This window comes from Corvus brachyrhynchos, unplaced genomic scaffold (genome assembly GCF_000691975.1).
Source record: "Corvus brachyrhynchos isolate BGI_N302 unplaced genomic scaffold, ASM69197v1 scaffold864, whole genome shotgun sequence".
Classification (NCBI taxonomy): domain Eukaryota; kingdom Metazoa; phylum Chordata; class Aves; order Passeriformes; family Corvidae; genus Corvus; species Corvus brachyrhynchos.
The window spans coordinates 182795-201235 of record NW_008237871.1 but is presented as its reverse complement, the minus strand read 5'-3'; the positions used below and the strand labels follow the sequence as shown (position 1 = coordinate 201235).

At 44.4% G+C, this 18441-nt stretch overlaps 1 protein-coding gene and 1 long non-coding RNA gene across 2 annotated transcripts in view; one reads left to right on the top strand and one right to left on the bottom strand.

Moving 5' to 3' along the window:
* HNF1A (HNF1 homeobox A) overlaps nucleotides 1–11049 on the bottom strand; it is a 14095-nt gene extending 3046 nt beyond the window's left edge. The window contains exons 1-6 of the mRNA XM_008632067.1: nucleotides 10579–11049; nucleotides 3778–3977; nucleotides 3471–3657; nucleotides 2924–3162; nucleotides 1621–1778; nucleotides 7–208 (exon numbers count right to left, since the gene is read on the bottom strand). Coding sequence (XP_008630289.1) covers nucleotides 7–208; nucleotides 1621–1778; nucleotides 2924–3162; nucleotides 3471–3657; nucleotides 3778–3977; nucleotides 10579–10913 — 1321 coding nt within the window. The 5' untranslated portion in view covers nucleotides 10914–11049. The remainder of the gene's footprint in view (nucleotides 1–6; nucleotides 209–1620; nucleotides 1779–2923; nucleotides 3163–3470; nucleotides 3658–3777; nucleotides 3978–10578) is intronic.
* LOC108446226 lies at nucleotides 3955–14270 on the top strand. The gene is made up of 2 exons (XR_001861360.1): nucleotides 3955–6980; nucleotides 12523–14270. It is a non-coding gene; the product is annotated as an uncharacterized LOC108446226 (long non-coding RNA).
* Nucleotides 14271–18441: the final 4171 nt, after the last annotated feature.

Below are 18441 nucleotides of genomic sequence, written 5' to 3'. Positions count from 1 at the left end.
ACTCACCGATCACCAGGGTGGAGGCTCCTGTGTTGGTGAAGGCGGGTGCCAGGGATGGGGTCTCGCTGGCCCCGATTGCCATGACCCCTGGCAGGGATGCCATTATCAGGTTCTGGGTCTGCTGGCTCAGCGTGTGTGGGCTTTGCTCTAGGCTGTGCAGGGCAGTCAGGGTGCTGACAGGAGGGAGAGTTCCTCCAGGAGCTGATACCTGTGGGAAAGGAGAACCCTGAACGTGGCACCTGCAGCAGGCGACTCCCAAAGCTGTGATAAACACCTCTCTTGGTGCCTGCTCTTCTCCTTGGCTAACTGGAAAGGCTTCACATATCCTTGTCTGCATTTTCTGTGTGCTCATCAATTAACTAGCACAGATCAGCTGTTGACATACTAAGAGTAAATCCCTGCTGGTTTAGTTCTTTCACATTTAAGAAATCGTAAGAATGAGATTAAGCCCACTGCATTCTCTATGATCATCTTCTGTTCCATGGCTGAGGGCAGAAGGTGATGCTCAGAGAAATTAAGAGGCTCAGGTAACTTTACATGGTAATTCTAGTGGCAGAGTTCAGCATGGAATCCAGGAGTTCCTCTTTCTTTTAGAGACCTGTAGTCATAGTATTGTGGAAGAGCAAAAAAGCATTCTAATGATTTGGCTGATAGAGAAAGTGAAGTGCCTTATATTATACTTTTTTTCTCTCCCCTCAAACAAAAAACTGTAAGGAATCTCTAGTAAGAATAAGCAACAAGAGGTTAAACAGTGGGACAAACAACCTTAATATCAGGTTTAGAAGACAGACATAGAAGATTTTCAGGACCTCATTAAAGACTGACTTACTTCAGCCAGAGACCAGAAAGCCAGCAAAGTGAGTGACTGATGAGATTTAAATAATACTTATTTTTGGTGACTTTAACTTTGCCTCAGGCCAACCTGCGCTAATGCAAACTTCTGCTAACTGTTTCCCTGAAAGCAAGGTAACATGTGCAAACTGAAAATGATCAGTCATGTAGTTCTGGTGCTTTGTTGTTAATGATGTGGGAAAAGGTCTGGTCAGATCTCAGGAGGAAATTGGCTTTGAAGAGGCAATCTAGTTATCCAGTACATGTCTGCATCCAGTGTTGGCCGTCATTTTTACAGGTAAGATAGACATAAGTATGGATCTGTGTTCTGGTAATCCCACTGGTTTGATCAACTCTCTTGAGATGGGTAGAGTTCAAATGACAGACATGAGATGAGAATCTCTCTGTGGAAAGGATGAGAGAATATGGTTTCCTGGGAAGAAGGGAATCTTGTCATACCCTGAGTGGTGTGTTTCCAGAACAGACTGTTTTAATTGCTCATAAGGAAATGTCTTCTTGCTTTCATGCTCTAATACCTGCCCTCACCACAGTCTAGAGGGGCACGTGTATCTCAGGACTATTGATCTTACATGGTCAGTGCAAAGTGACCCTAATATAACGTACCATTGCATAGCATTGTGTAACAATATGTTACATGTGAGTATGTAACATAAGAAGGTGGGTTTAAGAACATTCCAAAAAAAAATACTCGTGAATAGTTCATTTTACGACCACAGGCAGATGGCCTGACATCTTCCAGTCAGCAGAACTGAAGTATCCATCACTTACCAGCTTAGTGTCTGTGCTCAACAGGTTCTGGCTGGGCTCCAGTCCAGGGGGAGAAACCTGATGCAGGATGGTTTGGGTGGTCACCATGGAGCTGTTCCCGTGGTGGTTGCTGCTGGAGGACTCTGCCTCGCTGGCTGGCTGTTGGTTGTACCTCACCCCTGCATCACAACAGGAGGGAAACTGATTGTTACAAGTGAGAAACTGAGAAACTTAGGCAGGCACTAAATTCAGTTTCCTTTTTGGGCACTTGCCACAGGTGTTTGGGCAGATATTAATGGTCAATAGGGGAACCAGAAGAACAGGCATTCTTGCACCCTGCCCTGACTTTCTCCTGTAATTTGGTGTAACTGCTTCCTCAAATACTGACTGGCTGTGAGTGCTGCAGGGAGCGAGCAGGGTTCACTGGAAACCACCCTTCTGGATGTGGCTGTAGAGAGGAGTCTTGGTGAGATCATCTCTTCCCAGACCAAGAGCAACCCCCAGCTCTGGCCTATGAAGTTGAAAAAGCTGTGCTCTTTTTGGATGGAGAATGACTTTTCCTCATGCCTGAAAACTCTGTCACAGAGTCCAGTGGGGCCGGTATTGAAGGGAGTAAGGGGCACACATGACTGAAAGGGCATGGAACTGATTTCTGATATGCAGCGTTGACTCCTGGAACGGGAAGTTTGGGATCGCTGCCTGCCAGCTAGGAGGCCTCAAAATAAGTGAGAGGCTTTGGCTGTGGGTTTTGGTACTGAATTTTATCACCCTTGACATTCTAGCCACCCTCCTCACTCAGAGACATGGTCTCTTTGTCACCTTTGCTCTGGTGAGATCATCTCTTCCCAGACCAAGAGCAACCCCCAGCTCTGGCCTATGAAGTTGAAAAAGCTGTGCTCTTTTTGGATGGAGAATGACTTTTCCTCATGCCTGAAAACTCTGTCACAGAGTCCAGTGGGGCCGGTATTGAAGGGAGTAAGGGGCGCACACATGACTGAAAGGGCATGGAACTGATTTCTGATATGCAGCGTTGACTCCTGGAACGGGAAGTTTGGGATCGCTGCCTGCCAGCTAGGAGGCCTCAAAATAAGTGAGAGGCTTTGGCTGTGGGTTTTGGTACTGAATTTTATCACCCTTGACATTCTAGCCACCCTCCTCACTCAGAGACATGGTCTCTTTGTCACCTTTGCTCTTCCCTTATAGCAAATCTGCTTTTTCTATCTGTTGATTCATTTCCTAAAGGGCTGGACTTAGGAGGCAGTGTGGGTGACTGAGTTTGGGGAGATTCACACCTCTTTCAGATCTCCCTCTGGTTGTTTCTTACCGTGAACTTTGCTGGGTGAGAGAGCAGGTGGTGGCTGGAGGGAGGAGGAGTTGTGGGGAGTTAGAGGGGGGGCAGAGGTGGGCTGTGGTCCGCTGAAGGTGTCCATGGCCAACTTGTGCCGGAAAGCCTCCTCCTTCCTGCGATTGGCAAACCAGTTGTAAACTCTGACCTCTGTCACCAGGTTTGAGCCCAGTCCCTGGGCCTGAGATGGGGAAACACCTCTCTGAATGCATTCTGCCCTGTTGGGGAAAGCACAAGAAGAGCCTTGCTGAGCTGGGCTTAGTCGGAGACACAAAGTAAGTGCACAGCCCCAAAGTGGCTGTGGTCTGGCACACTGTGTGGAAGGGTCCTGCAAGACCTGAGTCATTCCTTGTGCTCTGTGGACAAGGAATGATCAGTTGTGGCATTTAATTTAAGTGTGGCTGGTGTCAGTGGTGACACTCAGTGCTGTACCTTTGGCCTGCCTCCCAGTGGCACCAGCAAACACCAAGAATGCAGAGGGACCCTGCTGTGCCCCTCTTCATCAAAGACACACACCCACCCTTACCTGTTGCACTCTTCCACCAGTGCCTCCCTCTCTTCTTTGCTGGGGTTTTTCTGCCTCTCATAGGCTTGGAACAGGATCTGTTGTGAGGCAGGACCCCACTTAAAGCGGTTTCTTCTTCCCTTCTTGGTGGGCAGGTCATCTCCCATGGGCTCATCTGTCAGTATACCCTGGCCAGCGTGTGTGAATTCTGCAAGCACAAAGGAGCAAGGGAATTTTTTCCTTGAAAACAATAGGGAGTAAGGACGAGCAAGGGAGAGCAGAGGCCTTTCTGAAACTGAGACAGGAGAGCAGTCGTTGCCATACTTACGCTGGGCCACCTCTCGCTGCTTCCGGACGTACCAGGTATACAGGGCTGCCCGTTTTTGGGTCTTCATGGGAGTGCCCTTGTTAAGGTGTTGTGAGAGGTGGGATTGGTTCAGACCAGTAGTGTCTACCACCTCACGCTGAGGGATGTTGTGCTGCTGGAGGTAAGACTTCACCATCTTTGCTACTCGCCAGGGATCCTCTCTGGAAGGAACAGAAAACACTTCTCAGGGGAGACAGATCAAACACCTGCTCTCAGCAGCCCTGGATTTCAAGGAAGTGCAGTAGTAGCTCCTGAGGGGCACTTGTCAGTCATCACCATCACGTTTGGTGAGGCCAGAGTGTTCATTGGCTGCAGGGGAGAAAGCTGTTCCTCAGTGTGCTACCTTGCTCAGTTTTGACTCTGTATGGCATTGGAAATAAAGTGCAAAAAAATGTAACACTGGCTTCCTTTGAACTGCTCTTTGTACACACTTCAGTCTGCCCTTAGGAGAGACTTGGTTACCAGGGTAATTTCCCAAATACACAGAGGCAACCTCTCTCTTCCCTTTCCCCCCATAACTTTTCTTCTCTATCCCCCTCTCTTTAAGGCATATGGGGCAGATGTACTAAGTTTTCCAAGACAGATTGATTGTGATACTAGACTGAACTTGATGCATGCCCTGATTGTGGTCCAGGTTGGGTTGCCTTGCAATGATTCAGCAAATGGAAACAGGCTGTCATTATACTGCGACATAACAGCTCTGTATGCATATGTATATGACAAATCATCCAGGATTGTGTTCTTACACTTCTGCTACGTGTTACTCAAACACATTGATTCACACCTAGATCTACCCGGAGCTTCTAAATGCAATATAGAACTACAGGCAAACCACTAATACCCCCTATTGCTGCCCTCCTTTGGGTAACAGCTGAGGGAATAGAACTATTTGACACCTGCTCACAAAATCTGAGAAACGGTTTGGGATTTTATAATTAATGTGAATCTCTGTTTTTTATGATCTCCAGTTGGAATATCCATGAAGGTTCTTGAGGAAAATAGAGAAAACACAACTGTGACTTTATGTGTATTGATTTCACCACAGCTGAAAGTCACAGTAGAAATAAAGATGTGAAACCCGTCAGTCTAAATCCAAACAGTGCCAAAGCACCTCTGCAAAATAGCCCCTGGCTCACTTTGAACAAGAGCATCCTTCTGTGCCTTCTGTGTGAAATGTCTGGAGGAAATGGTTTGCAGTGCTGTAGGAGGACGCTGGCGTCATATTCAACACCAGCATCAAAGGAGCAGTAGGGAGAAAAAAAGGTACCTGGGATTGTGCAGAAACTGTCACAAAAGCACACACATCTGAGCAATAGGCAACAACTGTGCTGTTCATTGCTTTGTTGACTCAGGAGGTTGCCGGAGGCTGCACAGTGATAAGGAGGACAAAGTCCACACCTGTTCTCTCAGTACAAACACCCTTATCTCTGTTCCCCTGCAGCCCCTCTCCCAGTGGCTGCATAGTCCAAGGAGCAAACTCCATAGCAGTTAAAGTGTGACACGAATGGTGTCAGTCACAGCTTTTTGAAGAACCTGCTTAAAATAGAACATTTGTTTCTCTTTTACATTGGAGCACTTGCCATAGAGGCTTCTGGTTTTCAGCATCTTCCCTTAACCATCTTTGTCTTTCAAAGGCTCAAATTGAGCTGAATTTAAGAAAGTTTTTCTTTCCTCATGTGGTTTTTTTTTTGCTCCTGCTGCCTAAACCAGTCTCCTGCCTTTGTCCTTGTGATAGTCTGGCCAGCACCTACACCCTGCATTCATTGTCCAAGTCCCTGTATAGAGGAGAAAATACTCTGATTGGGAATCTGGTCTCTTAGATTTGAGTTCTGGCTCAGATAGGAAGAGGAAAGAATGTTGCCACTGATGGAAGCCTCTATTACGTGTTAGTTCCTTTTTGCACCCCAGTCGAGTCAGTTTTGTCTCCCCTGTTGACATCTTCACTTTGTGGCAGGAATAAACCAGGAAGTGTCTGTGAGTCTCTTCTCACAGTGGTTAAAGACTTGTGGGTTTTGTCATCTTTTGACACAGCAGGGAGCTTTGTGATGCAAAATAGTGCAGGGAATCTTAGTATAGTGTGATTTCCTAGGACAATTGTATGAAGTCTTGGTTACTTTGTACATTGTCAAAGGCCAGTCTGCAAAATCAATGCAGCAAGTCCTTTAGGCCCAAGGCTACACCACAGTCCAAGTGATGACAGTGTGGTCAGCTGAACCCTTGCCCAAATACACAGTTCACCTGCAGAGCCTCCATCACAGGCTAAGACATCAGAAACCTTTTCTCTTTCACTGGCTATAAGACTGTCATTGACTGTGAGAGGGGAGGATTTCACTCTAAACTGAGTTCTCCTGCTTGTTGTTATAGTCAAATCTCAATTGTTTCAGACAAATGGGTCTGCCTTACTCAAGTTCTCCTTCCTTATCTCCAAGACTGTTTTCTGCCTTTCAGTTTCCCTTTTTCCCCAGATGCAAGCTGTCTCCCCAGGGTCTTGTTCTCCAGGTCTAATCTCTGTCTCCTAGTTGGTCTCACACAGGTAGCTTTACTTCCTTCTTCTGAAGTCTTGCTCTCCTGCTCTCAGTTGCTTATTGAAATGTGAGCATAGCCCTTTCCTATGGCTCATCCCCACCACAGGGGCCAGGGTCCTCTCTCCATGTCAGCTTCCCATTTTCTTAGTTCTGAGGTCACTTTTTAAGGGCGTTTTCGCCTCCCTTTTGTTACCTGAACAATAAGTAACCCAGGTAGTTAGTTATAAACTCAAAGGGAACAAGAGGCTGGTTGATAATTTATAGCAAGATCTCAAATTTAAATGGAAAGTAAATATCAAGTTGTTAGCATTAAAGAAAACCCATTCCAGAGAGCTGGAGATGTAACATTCAGGGGACCTTCTCCTTCCTTCACTCTTCCTGACTTTTTCTTTTTCCTTTGTTCTTTTCTTTCTTATCCTCTTCCTCATTCTCTCTCTCTCTCTTCTTCTTTCCTGTTCTGATTCTCAGGTGAGAGAAGCCTTCAGTTCCCTGAGGTGGGTTCTGAATTGCTGCTTTGGACCAGACCCTGCTCAAACAGGTTCAGAGCTGTGAAGTGCTCAGGATCATCCCCTGGCCCTTTCCTCTGGAGCTGCTACATAACCCAGTGCACAGCCTGGAGCCGGGCTAGGCAGAGGGAAGGTAAGACCATCCATCCTGGCAGTGTTCCTTTCTGTTGAACTTGGCCTGGTTTGCCTCATCTTGGTTTATATGTGGAAATGAAAGGGGTGTGGCAGTTTCATCTCCAGATTCCCCAGCTAGAGTCTAAGCAGGGGAAAAGACTGAACCTTTGTCATTATATATCTTTGTTTTCTTTTTTCCTCCTGGAAAACATGCTTTTATCCCTGCCTCCAGGGGAAATCCGTTGCTTATCTCAATTTCTCTCTTTCCTAATGGAATTTCACCCCTTGCCCTACAGGTGGATTGTTGCTATACCTTTCTCCATTTGCTTTACCTGCAGTAGTATGATCCCTTCCCCCACGGTAGCCTCCTTCTTGCTTTATACTCTAGGAATATCTGGGAGTTTCTCCACACAGCTCTACCTCCCTACTGAGTCATTTATTTCTTATCATAGATGCAGTTTGTTTTCTGTGTGGATTGATATGGAAAGAATGTTTTTATTCAAACTGTAAATCTACAGGAGATCAGTGAGACATATGAAAGGACAAAATGAAATTATGTTAATTCCCCACTAGAGAAATCTTTGTCTGAACTGCTTTTAGCATGTTTTCTCTGTAGGGACAAAATCTAATCAACACCCATGTGTGCACTCAGTCCTGTGGGTGTATCTTCTCTACACCCTGTTCTACTCAGCTTCGACCAGAGATTTCAAGACTGGTTTCAACTTCAGTGGTCCAGTGAGGACATAGTTAGTCTCTTGGTGCTGTCATTTTTTTCCCTTTCCAGCTCCTGGAAAGCCTAATAACGGACAGTTTTCCTGATTTTTCTTTATAAGCAATGGCTGCAGTTACCACAAAGACTTTCTTTTAGCAGCAGTAGCTGCCCACAAATCAATCTCTCTGTTAAAATCTGGCCTGCAGACTAGGAATTGTTAATAATGCCCAGAGAGGCTTCTGTCTAAAGGCAGAATTGCCTCCATCTGGTTTCTGCTTTGAAACCCCTGTGTAGATGCTGAAATAGCTTTGCAAGCATTGACCTTTAGCTGGGAATCCCTGGGCATGGAGATTCTTGCCCGCCTTTCTTTTTCTATTGCTGGAAGTAATTTCTGTCATAGGCTGTTCTGCCCTGCCTTACAATATTTTAACACTATTCGAAGGACGTTACTTGTAGGCATCTATTAATGAAAAGGTTTGATCTTAAACCCAAAAAAACCTTTATTAGTAGGTAACAACTTCTTAGGGTATTTTCAACTCCTGATACTGGTTCAGATGCTTTGAATAGATTTTTAGACACACTGTTGCTTTGATGAGAAATTTGAAACATGTCACCCCAAGACACAATGCAGGCTTTCTACCATTTTCATTTTAACTTGGTTGATTTCTATCTATTATAGACCTCGATAAGTATACTTGTAATTTTTTGCTGAAACTGAGGCTTCTGGTTCCTTCATACTGTCCTCAACAGCAGAAGTGAATTGCTCTATCCTGTGGTGGGGGAGACTGATGACAGAGAACTCTGATGTTTCAGAGTAAAGCTTGTGTAGTTAAGAGACAGTGTGAGGCTTAGGAGGTCCCTCTCCTTGCCCAGTCTCCTCTGTGCTGTCTCAGAGGTTTAGGTAGGTCCTACAATTTGTCTGTACCTCAGTTTCCATTTGTGAAATGGAAATGCTGCTCAGTGGACTGTCTGTTCATCAGAAGGTGTTAATGTCACAGGTTTGGAAGAGAGGTAAGACTTGTGGTGAGGCTGGTAAGCACAGAGAAGACTGGCAGCAAGTTCCTAGAAAGGCAGGGAGGATCAGAAACCAGAAATTGTGCTGAAGTGAGGGTGACAGGAAGGAATTCGCTCCATCCGTGTGTCTGTTCGTAGATCACAGCGGATGTCACTTCAGTCCTGCTTCACCCATTCATTAGTGAAAAAGGGACAAAGTCAGGGGCTCTTCCTCAACTTCCATGGCTTCCTTTCTGGAGAGATACTTAATAAACTATCAAAAGTTAATGATCAAAAAGCTTATCAGGGTCTTTTCATCTATAAATTTATAAGACAAAAGAGAAATAATAAAGCCATTGGATAATTAGTAACTAGCCAGGGCCCGCCCGGTGCCACTGGGCTCAAACTGCCCCAAGACCTGTACGCAGACTCAGGAAGATGAGAAGGAGACTAGGATGAGGGGAGGAAAAAGAGTGGGAGGCAGAGAGAGAATCAGGCAAGGAGACAACAAAATGGGAGGAATAGCAGCAGAAACAATAGTGAGGAGAGAAGGGAAATAGGTAAAAAGAATCTGAAAGATGTAAAGGAAGTAGAGAAAACTCGAAGATGTGGCAGAGCTGGAAGTGGGGAAGAAACGAGACATACTGGGCCAGGAGGAAGACTGAATTACTGGGAATGTTTTCCCCACCCAGGTAAGAGCAGTGAATTTTCCTCTCTTGGGTTCTGCAGTATCATCAACTCCCAGTCTGCCAGGGAACTTTCTTTTAAGTATTTACAGGGAATGCTAACTCTTGTCATGCTGTTTTCTTAGCTCTGGCCTTTTGTGGTGGGATTTGATGTTTGCTTCTGCTATATTTTCTGTTTATTTCCTTTGCACGTGAAAGAGAGTGATCAGGAAGCCTGAGAAATTCCCTAGCTGGATTTCTAGTGAAGATTTTAGGTGCAGGATGTTGCTGCACCTCTGTCTTCTATCAGCTTGTCATTTCAAAATAGCCCCCAAACAGGCAAGAATCTGTTGTGATAGATAGTGGGCTGGGCCTGATCGTTGCTTGGACAAACCTCTTGGGTCTCCCACGGGGATTGTATCCCAGTAAGAATCCCAAATGGGAAAATGAGTGAATGTTTCTCTGAGTCTATTGTGAGGCCATTGGTTCAGGGAACTTTCCCTGCCCTGTCTTTTGATCTCAAAAATGCTTGTATGCAAAGGCAAATTTGTGTGGCAGCAAACCCTGTAACTGTTGCTGCGTACGTACTTTGTAATTGTGACAGGCAGTAGATGGTAGAAGCAGTGTTCTGTCCAGGTTTTAACCTCTGCATGTATTTGGTGTGTGCTTTTTACAAGAAAAATCCCCAGTGAAGTCACGGAACTTCATACTCAGAAGAACGACAAGGACAAGGTCTCTTGATTTGTCTTTGGTCAATAATCTATAGCAAACCCCGGTGAAATTAACAATATCATTCTCCTTAAATACAGCAGGGAAACATTAAAACTTCATTGTATCATCTGTACAAATATAGCACCAGCTCAGAGTGACCAGCTTTTTTTTTTTCTTTCCTGATGACTGAAATTGTGAGTTCTATTAAAAATTTAAATCCTAAACCCTAGCATTCAGTCAGAGAGATGGGAGTTATACAGGCCTTGGACTATTCTGAAGCCTGATGCTATAAGCATGTCAAATATGTAATTAGGCTCCATAGCTTCCTTTATGCATTTTAAGCGAGATAAAAGGAAAATCTGAGCATTTATAAAGCATTTGTGGGTGTTTGGGGGCTGCTAGTCCTGGCACAGATGAAGACTCTGCAGCTAGATCAATTGTGAATACTAGGGACACTGAGGAGAAGGGGAAAGGAAAAGAGAGCTCGAGGGAGAGTGCAAGAAAGCAGCAAAGAGGAGCAGTAAATCTGTCCTTACTGTAATAGTCTTTCCACCACAGCCTTCTGGTGAGCAGCCTCCTCAGGGCTCAAGTTTTCCAGCTCCTTCATTATTGGAGGGGTAAATTCCTCCCCGTCATCTGAGGTTTCATCTTCTGATAACCTGGACTCCCCCATTCCATTGGGGAGGTTGGGGATGTCGGGACAGGGCTCCCCTTTCTCAGTCTGGAGGGCATTGATAGCATGCTGACTTTCACTCTGGAGCCCGTAGGGTTCCGCTTCACTCAATGCCTTGATCAAGGTCTCCTTGGTCAGCCCCGACTCCAGCAGCGCTTCCAGCAGCTCCACTTGGAGATGAGTCAGCTTTGAGACCATGGTCTTCAGCCCGGTGTCTCTTGGGTTTGAATTTCGGGTTATCCTGCTTCCAGCTTCCTTACACCATGTTCCTGAGGTAACACGCCCGACTGTCAGGAGAGTGGGCACAGCACAGCCTCCCGCCTTTACACCCCCCCCAAAAAAAACAAAATACAAAATTGAGCCACTTCAGACCCCCCACGACTGTCCTGAGCCAGTGCTGATAAAGGGACCCTTGGCTATCTGTTTACATTGGAGCAAATGTAAATTCTCCAAGGTTCATATTTATCTGTGTGCTTTAGCAAGTTACTGAACTTTGGACTTCAGCACTGCCGCTGCAGTTCACAAAGTGCAGAGGGAGAGAAAGCAGGGGGAGGGGGGAAAGGGAGGGAAACAGGAGAGGGAAGGAGAAGAAAATGAAGGGATAGAAAGTCTGCAGCATGGAAAAGTGAGCTATGGAAAGAAAACTAGGAAGGTGGGGATGGAGAAGCATGGCTTACTTCTGGCTTCACTAGTTTTGGAGAAGGAAGGAAGTGGAGTAGCCAAAAGGAAGAGCTGTGCTTGGCTGCCCATGGTTCAGGACAAGGTGCTGCCATTGGAATATTGCAGAACCTGCTTGGAGCTCTGGCAGTGGCGCAATACAGCCAGTGTCAGGCCTTTGGGCTGAGAGAGCCACACTGGTAGCTGCTCTGCCCTTTGTGCAACTCCCAGCAGAGGGGGAAGCGACCACTGGCTTTACATTCCCAAGACTCGCAGGATGTTCTGAAGCTCCAGCTGACTTCTGTGGCAGATCATCAAGTCTTAAGTGACTTTTTCAATTCTGACTTTGGCTTGCTGGGTATTTTGATGTGCAAATACTAGTAGTACCTCCATTTTAACTTGCTATGTTTATTGCTCAGTTATGAGCAGGAGCACTGTTCCCCCATAATTTGAGGGATTGCAGGGCTTGCCCCTCTGAGCTTGTGATTCAAGTATTTGATAAGGGATAGCCCTGAGTGTTGGGTCATGCTCAGAATCCCTGCTCTATCATCAACTGCCCTGCTGCTTCTGGCACGTACTCTGGGCAGGCTTGTGGTTCCCCTTTATCATCTACCTCCACCTCTTCTTTATACCAACCCTGCTCTGAGGTTCTGCTCCCACCTGTTGGATGATTTCTTAATCATAATCCCTGGCTTGGCTGAAATCGCTTAATACAGTTCTCCAGGAGTCTTTATGACTAAATTGTCTTTTCTGGTCTGAAATTATATAGATGAATGTATCTACTTTGAGTGGCTAAATTAGGAAGTAACTTGACGTGCACATGTGGACTCAATGCACGAGTGTCTCATGCAAATGATTCCTTGGAGGATGTAAAGCTGTTCTCAGTGAAGGCTTGCCAGGGGCAGCTGCCTGTGTCTATACACTCCCATCAAGCCTGAGCTAAACAGAGCCTGGTAGGGCTGTCCCCAGACCGGGCAGTGTCCCAAGACAATGCTGCAGAGGACTTTGGCCCCTGTTTTCCTTTGTGGGCACCACTGGCCAAGCTCTCCAGGCTCCTGAGTCAGCAGCTGCAGGACAGAGTTCCTGCAGACGGACCCTCCTCCCTTCAGGCACCGGGCGGGACTGTGTTAACTCTTGTCTTTTATTTCAGATCTGGTCTTTGCTCAGAGCACCATGTCCCCTCCCTGCAGGGCGTTAATAAAGCTCTAATGGATACAGATGACTTTGTGTGGAGTAAAAAGAGTAAAAAAGGAGTAAAAATTCCGAGTCCATGTAAAAACATTTATTGCAAGAAATATTCATGTGAACATTACAAAGACAACTTCAGCTTCTAAAGATTTTTTGGGGTCATACTCTTAATAAAGAGTACTTCAAGAATGTGAGCATTTTTTGGCATTGTACTGTCAATGTGTTGATACAATTTTCACACATTTTATTTGTTATTACAGTTTTCCTTTATTTCCCCCCACCTCCCCCCAGTAGACATGACAACATCACTGGCTGATAACAGTAATTTTCAATTGTAATTAAATATCCAACCATGACATGCAGTTTCTGCATGCTATGTCCTTATAATTCAAGGATTTTGCAAGCAGACACAACAGATTGTGGAGCTCTTGCAGTATGTGACAGAGGAGATGTTGTCATTCTGTGTTACTTATTTCTGCATCTCTTTGGCATCATGATCTCTTATATAAACCAAGGTGGAAAATATTACCACTGTTCTTGTTTAAAATATTGTCAATATTCTGTTGGTATATAAACTGGTTGAATGTTTGAGGGGGGATGGGGACACAGACCATTAAGGTTAAACAAAGAACAGCAATATTTGTCAATGGAAACTGTAAAGAGAAGAAAGCATAGCAACAAATTATGTCTATATTATGTGGTTTCAAGGATTCCTTATGCACCCAAAAGTCCTGATACTGCTGCTTGAAGACCTTCAGCTGTAGAAGCATTTTTTGAAACCAGTGATCTTTGAAGTCTATAAAACCAGAAATGAACATCTGTTTGTATGATAGGACCTCCCTGAATGCTACAACTGGATGCCATGTGGAGAACACTTAGCTGAACAAGGAAACCTTTCAAATAGTGAGGAAGAGGTAAATATTCTCTATCACTTTATCCTGAAGGGCTTTTTCCCTTGGTCTATTAGAATTGTCCATTTTAAACTACAGGAGCCTGGACAATTAACAAAAAACCAAGTAAACTTACCCACTTTCATCTTTCCATTCACTGGAACCTGCCAGGCTGTGCCAGTGACTGGTTCAGCCCCATTAAGTATTTCAGATTCCTCAGTGCAGGAAAACCAGTGAGGTTTTCAGTGTTTCTTAAATGTTACAAAAAGCTAGTGGTCAGGCTGAAGGGGATTCCTGATGTGAATTAGCCAGCGTCCCTATTTTATAGCCTGGTGTTAAGGATTGCAATATCGTATTCTCAGATTATTACAAGTGCAGTTGTGAGGTGATGAGAGAATAGCATAGGACAAGGGTGGAGGCTTTAACCAGCTAGATTATAGTTCTGTTGGAGGAAGAGCTCAGTTGCAGAGTGCCATAACCAGACAATGTTCTCCTGTAGCTGAATTGTGCTCAGGGATTGTGCCTTGAGGATGAATATTTGAAATAAGGTGTCTTGGGTTTCCTATACCCATTTTCATCTATTACCAGTGCTTACTATATGTTGATTTCCTTAATTGTAACAATTTCCCAGGCCATAGCTTGCTTCTGAAGTCACTCTGGTTAATATGATCTTGGTAATTGTAGCAGGGGAAACTTAAAGTTTGAAGACACCAAGTGATACCTGCTCATTTTTCTCATGTTTGTGGTATTTGGTTCTGTATTAACTGTTTCAAAGTAATCTCTTTTCCCCTGTATCTAATAAAGTAAGTGAATTACTCAACACTGAAAACACTTCATGAGAGTATGAATGGCTACACAATAGGAACATTATTCTTATTTGACATGTACTGGTCTGTATTCTGCTTATTGCACTAGGGCAAACCCACAGTAAGGGACAGGAGAGTCCTGTAAACAGCATGGAAGGCAGAATAGACTCCCAAAGCCGGACTCCTGTATCAACACCATTTTTACCTCTGATGTCTTAGTTTACTGAATTATATCTGTTATTAAGTGTACATGATGGAAAATACAGTCATTTGCTGGTACAAAGCCAGTGTAATGTGGCTTCAAGGAGCATACAGAGAAGGAAAAAAAGCCTAAATATATTTATAAGTGCTACTAGAGGGAGCCCATATAGTTCCCTGAATAGGGTGGTAAAATTGCCATTGGCAAATGATACACAGAGAAATGGTTCTTTTAATAATTCTTTACCGTTTTACTATTCTTCCTGCTGCGACTGCTAAATGCTTTACTGGCCTGAATGACATTAACATAATCCCCTCCTTGAAATGTGAGAGCTATTATGATAATGTTCATCCTTATTTCTTATTGGGGGAAAAAAGCTACATGAGTACCAAAACTGATTATTATTTGTGCATTGGGAGCTTAGTTCCAAAAGGCACACAGGAGTGTGAAAAATCTGAGATAATTATCATTTATACGTTGTTTTCATAGGGTTGTATTTCAGCTATTTGTGCAAACCCTGAGTATCTCAGTGGGGAAGGACTTGCTTGAATACATGGTTTTAATGTTTCCAGTATATACCCATTTAGGTTCGAATGTAGTAGTCTTTGGTGTAAATATGTGATTATACTTGAAAAATGTGATTTTACCGAGAAGGAAGCTAGGTTTTTTCATCAGTGGGCTGGGCTGGATGCAGAGCTTGGAGTTGTGGTGTGGTAAATCCATGGGGCAGAATGGGTTTAAATTACAGACTTTCTCTACACATTCCTTTACCTGTATGTGGAAACAAGGCTGTGTCCCCCTTCCCAGTCATCTGTCATTTTCTCCCTCCACTTACACCCTGTTTCTAACAGGCTGAGCGTGAGGGTGGAGAGCAGGAGCAGCTCTGGAGTTGGGTTATGAAGGACTTTCCCACTAGGTGGTAGTGAAGAGAATCGTGTCACACATGGTCAGTGCACGTTTTAATTAGGTTTATAAAGGGGAATCCCACAAGGATCTTACAAGCAAATAGCCTAGTGCAGCTTCCACCTATACGGTCAGAAGTGGATCTCTTGATTTTTGGGGCTTTTTTCCTTCCTTTTCTGCTCATTTCCATGCTATTTGTTCCTTCCTAAACAAAGCAGGGTTGACAACTATACCTGTCATGTCCTTTCCTGAAAGGTGAAGTGTCTACATGAAGCTCCTCTGGTTCTTTCCACCTCCATTATAGCAGAATCAAGACATGGTTAGCTAAATGTCATCTGCTGACATTTAAACAACTTAGAGGTGAGGACTCTTTGTAGCCAGTACTTTCATCTGATTTTTTTCTACCACACATGCCTCTGAGAGCTGCCCTTCCAAATACAAAAATAATTTTAAAAACGGTTTTGTTTGCCACTAGTTCTGAAATACCTTGATAGGTCTAAGTAAAGCATCAGTCTACATCAAAGGTTCCAGGCAGAACAGGTATTTTGGGAGGAGTTTGTAATGTCAGAGTAAACTGTCACTGAAATTCAGACTAAAGCTCTCTTGCAGGTCCAAAGAAAGACTGTACAAAAGATACACTGAGAAAATTATCTGGGGAATGCAAGCAGTGCTCCAGTTTGCACTGAGAGCAGATGCTGTGTCTGCTAGGAGGAATAAATTTCTCCTGTGAATTCATCCCACCTCTATCCTGTAATGATAGAGCAAGCTTGCAAAATTATTTAATAGTCTAGTCACAAAGCCTGAGATGCTGGAAAGAAATTATACTTTAATTGCTCATCAGCTATAAATCATTTGTGCCAAATTAATGTGCTGGAAATTTTGCAAGACTGAGAAACTGGAAGCTATTTCAATATGAACACAAAGCAGAGATATTGTTTCATAGATACCAATATCAGTTTTACATCCTATTCTCAGAAAAAAAAATCAGGAAAGGCTCTTTAGTATTAAGACAAGGCTGAAGCCCTGATTTATCTTTCCCTGCATTGATTTAAAAGGACAGAGATGTTCTTTTCTCTTCTTACATTTACTCTGTTATAATCAATGAAAAGGTTAGCACAGACAGGCATTCCAGACACTCAGGTTTGCACCACAGTAGAGTGAGGATTCCAAATTATTTGTTAGTTATCTAAGCATTTCTGCAGGTCTTTCTGCTGTGCTGAGGAGAACAAAAGCAGGGAACTTATCCATTGTGCAAATTCTACCTGGAGCCTGAGTGTTTTTTTAGATGGGGGATATGTGTATATGGGAACACCAGAGTTTCCCCCCAAACTGACTGACTGGGCTGTGTACCCCAGATCTCCAGTTCTGAGCATGACTCCTCCCTTCTCTGTGTGTCATATCCATGAAAGCTCTCCGGAGCTGAGATGGGCATAGGGACTGTGCACGGGTGCAAGCCAAGGGCAGATGTCAAGTAGGGGAGGAAGTTTTTCCAGCCTGAGGTAGTCCCACCTTAACTGGATGGGAGGAAAGGTTAGCATTCCTCACCCTCTCATCCTTCCAGCACACCCAGCTGCCACGACTGATCCCAGCAGGGATCCCATGACCTGTCAGTCACAGTACTTGGAGCATTTCCACCTCATGGTTGATAAATCCAATTCTCAAACAGATGTTGGTAAGTGGGTAAAGTGCTGATTATGTCGGGAGCTCTAAGGTGATTCCTGTCCATAAAGCCAAAGGGCTCTGAAAATCAGAGGATTTGGACACTGAAGTGACACAACCCAAATCACGTGTTTTGAAAGCATGAAGATACAGGGGGAGAAACCCTCAGAGCCCAGCACCATCTTAATAAAAGTATTGTTTAACTGGAGCACAGGAATCCCGGGCATTCCCTCCACCAAGACCAAGTAAACCTGTGTTGCGTGTGCAGCATCTTCCTGCTGCAGCTCCCCAAAACTACAGGTGGCTGCAACACTTTGCAGTTTCCTCTGTACTGATGAAGGAGCAGAGCTAGCAGGGATGAAGTGACCTGCCCAGGATTACACAGCAACTGGTGACAGAACAAAGATGAACAGAGATGTTCCTTACTTTTAATCCTCTGTCATGACCGCATATCAGCCAAAGGTTTTTCCATTTAAGAGAATAAATGAGATAGACAGCATGAAAATAATTTATTTAATCCACTAATAGAAACAAACTAAAGTGGGCTCCAAATTTCAGAGGCATCTGGCATCCCTGTAGATGCAATGAGAATGTCCCAATGACCCATTATTTTTTGGAATATTTTAACAAAATTCTATTGAGGTATAGAACTTCTTCATACTTGTTTTTAAAACAAATACCTATTTTACCAGCCCCAGGCATTTGTTCTTCTATTTATATTTGATACAGTTACGTCACCTCTAACTGTATGTTCAAACTGGCTGTTCTCCCTCCCACACTGAAAGGGACAATGAATGGGAATGCACAGCTGGACTGGAACAATTGATCCAAGCTCTGCAAAGCCCCACTTGCACAAAATTGCTGCAAGTGAACTCCCAGGAGGTAAGGATTACTCACGTGAGCAAACCCAGGAAAAAGCACTAGTTCTGCATTTGGCTGAAACATAATGAAGGGCTGAGGGTTTGGCAGCAGAAACCAGGGAGGAGAGAGGCAAGACCAGTATCAACGCAGCAGTTTCTCTGCCTAGGACTTGCACAGGTTTAGTATAGGGCTGGCAATAAAATGAAGCACATGATTTTTATTTGGTCAAAGTATCTGGAAGGTTCTTTTTCTTCCTTAAAAAAACACTTTTAGCATTTGATCCTATTGATTTTACTTGGTTTCAAAGATCACAAATTCAAAAAATACAGCAATCTCCAGAAACACCTGTGCATTTGATGAATTATACACCGGAGTTACAAAATATTTTACCTGAACGGTGCATTTACCACCTCGTTCAGAGGAACCCTTCGCCACAGCGGCAACGCAAACTCCTAGGCAGTCACGGACTCCTGCGGGATGCAGGAGGTCAGCGACGTGCCAGAGCAGCGGGAGGAGCCCCCGGGGTCCCGCGTTACAGGGGTACCCCGAGCGCACCGGGGTCA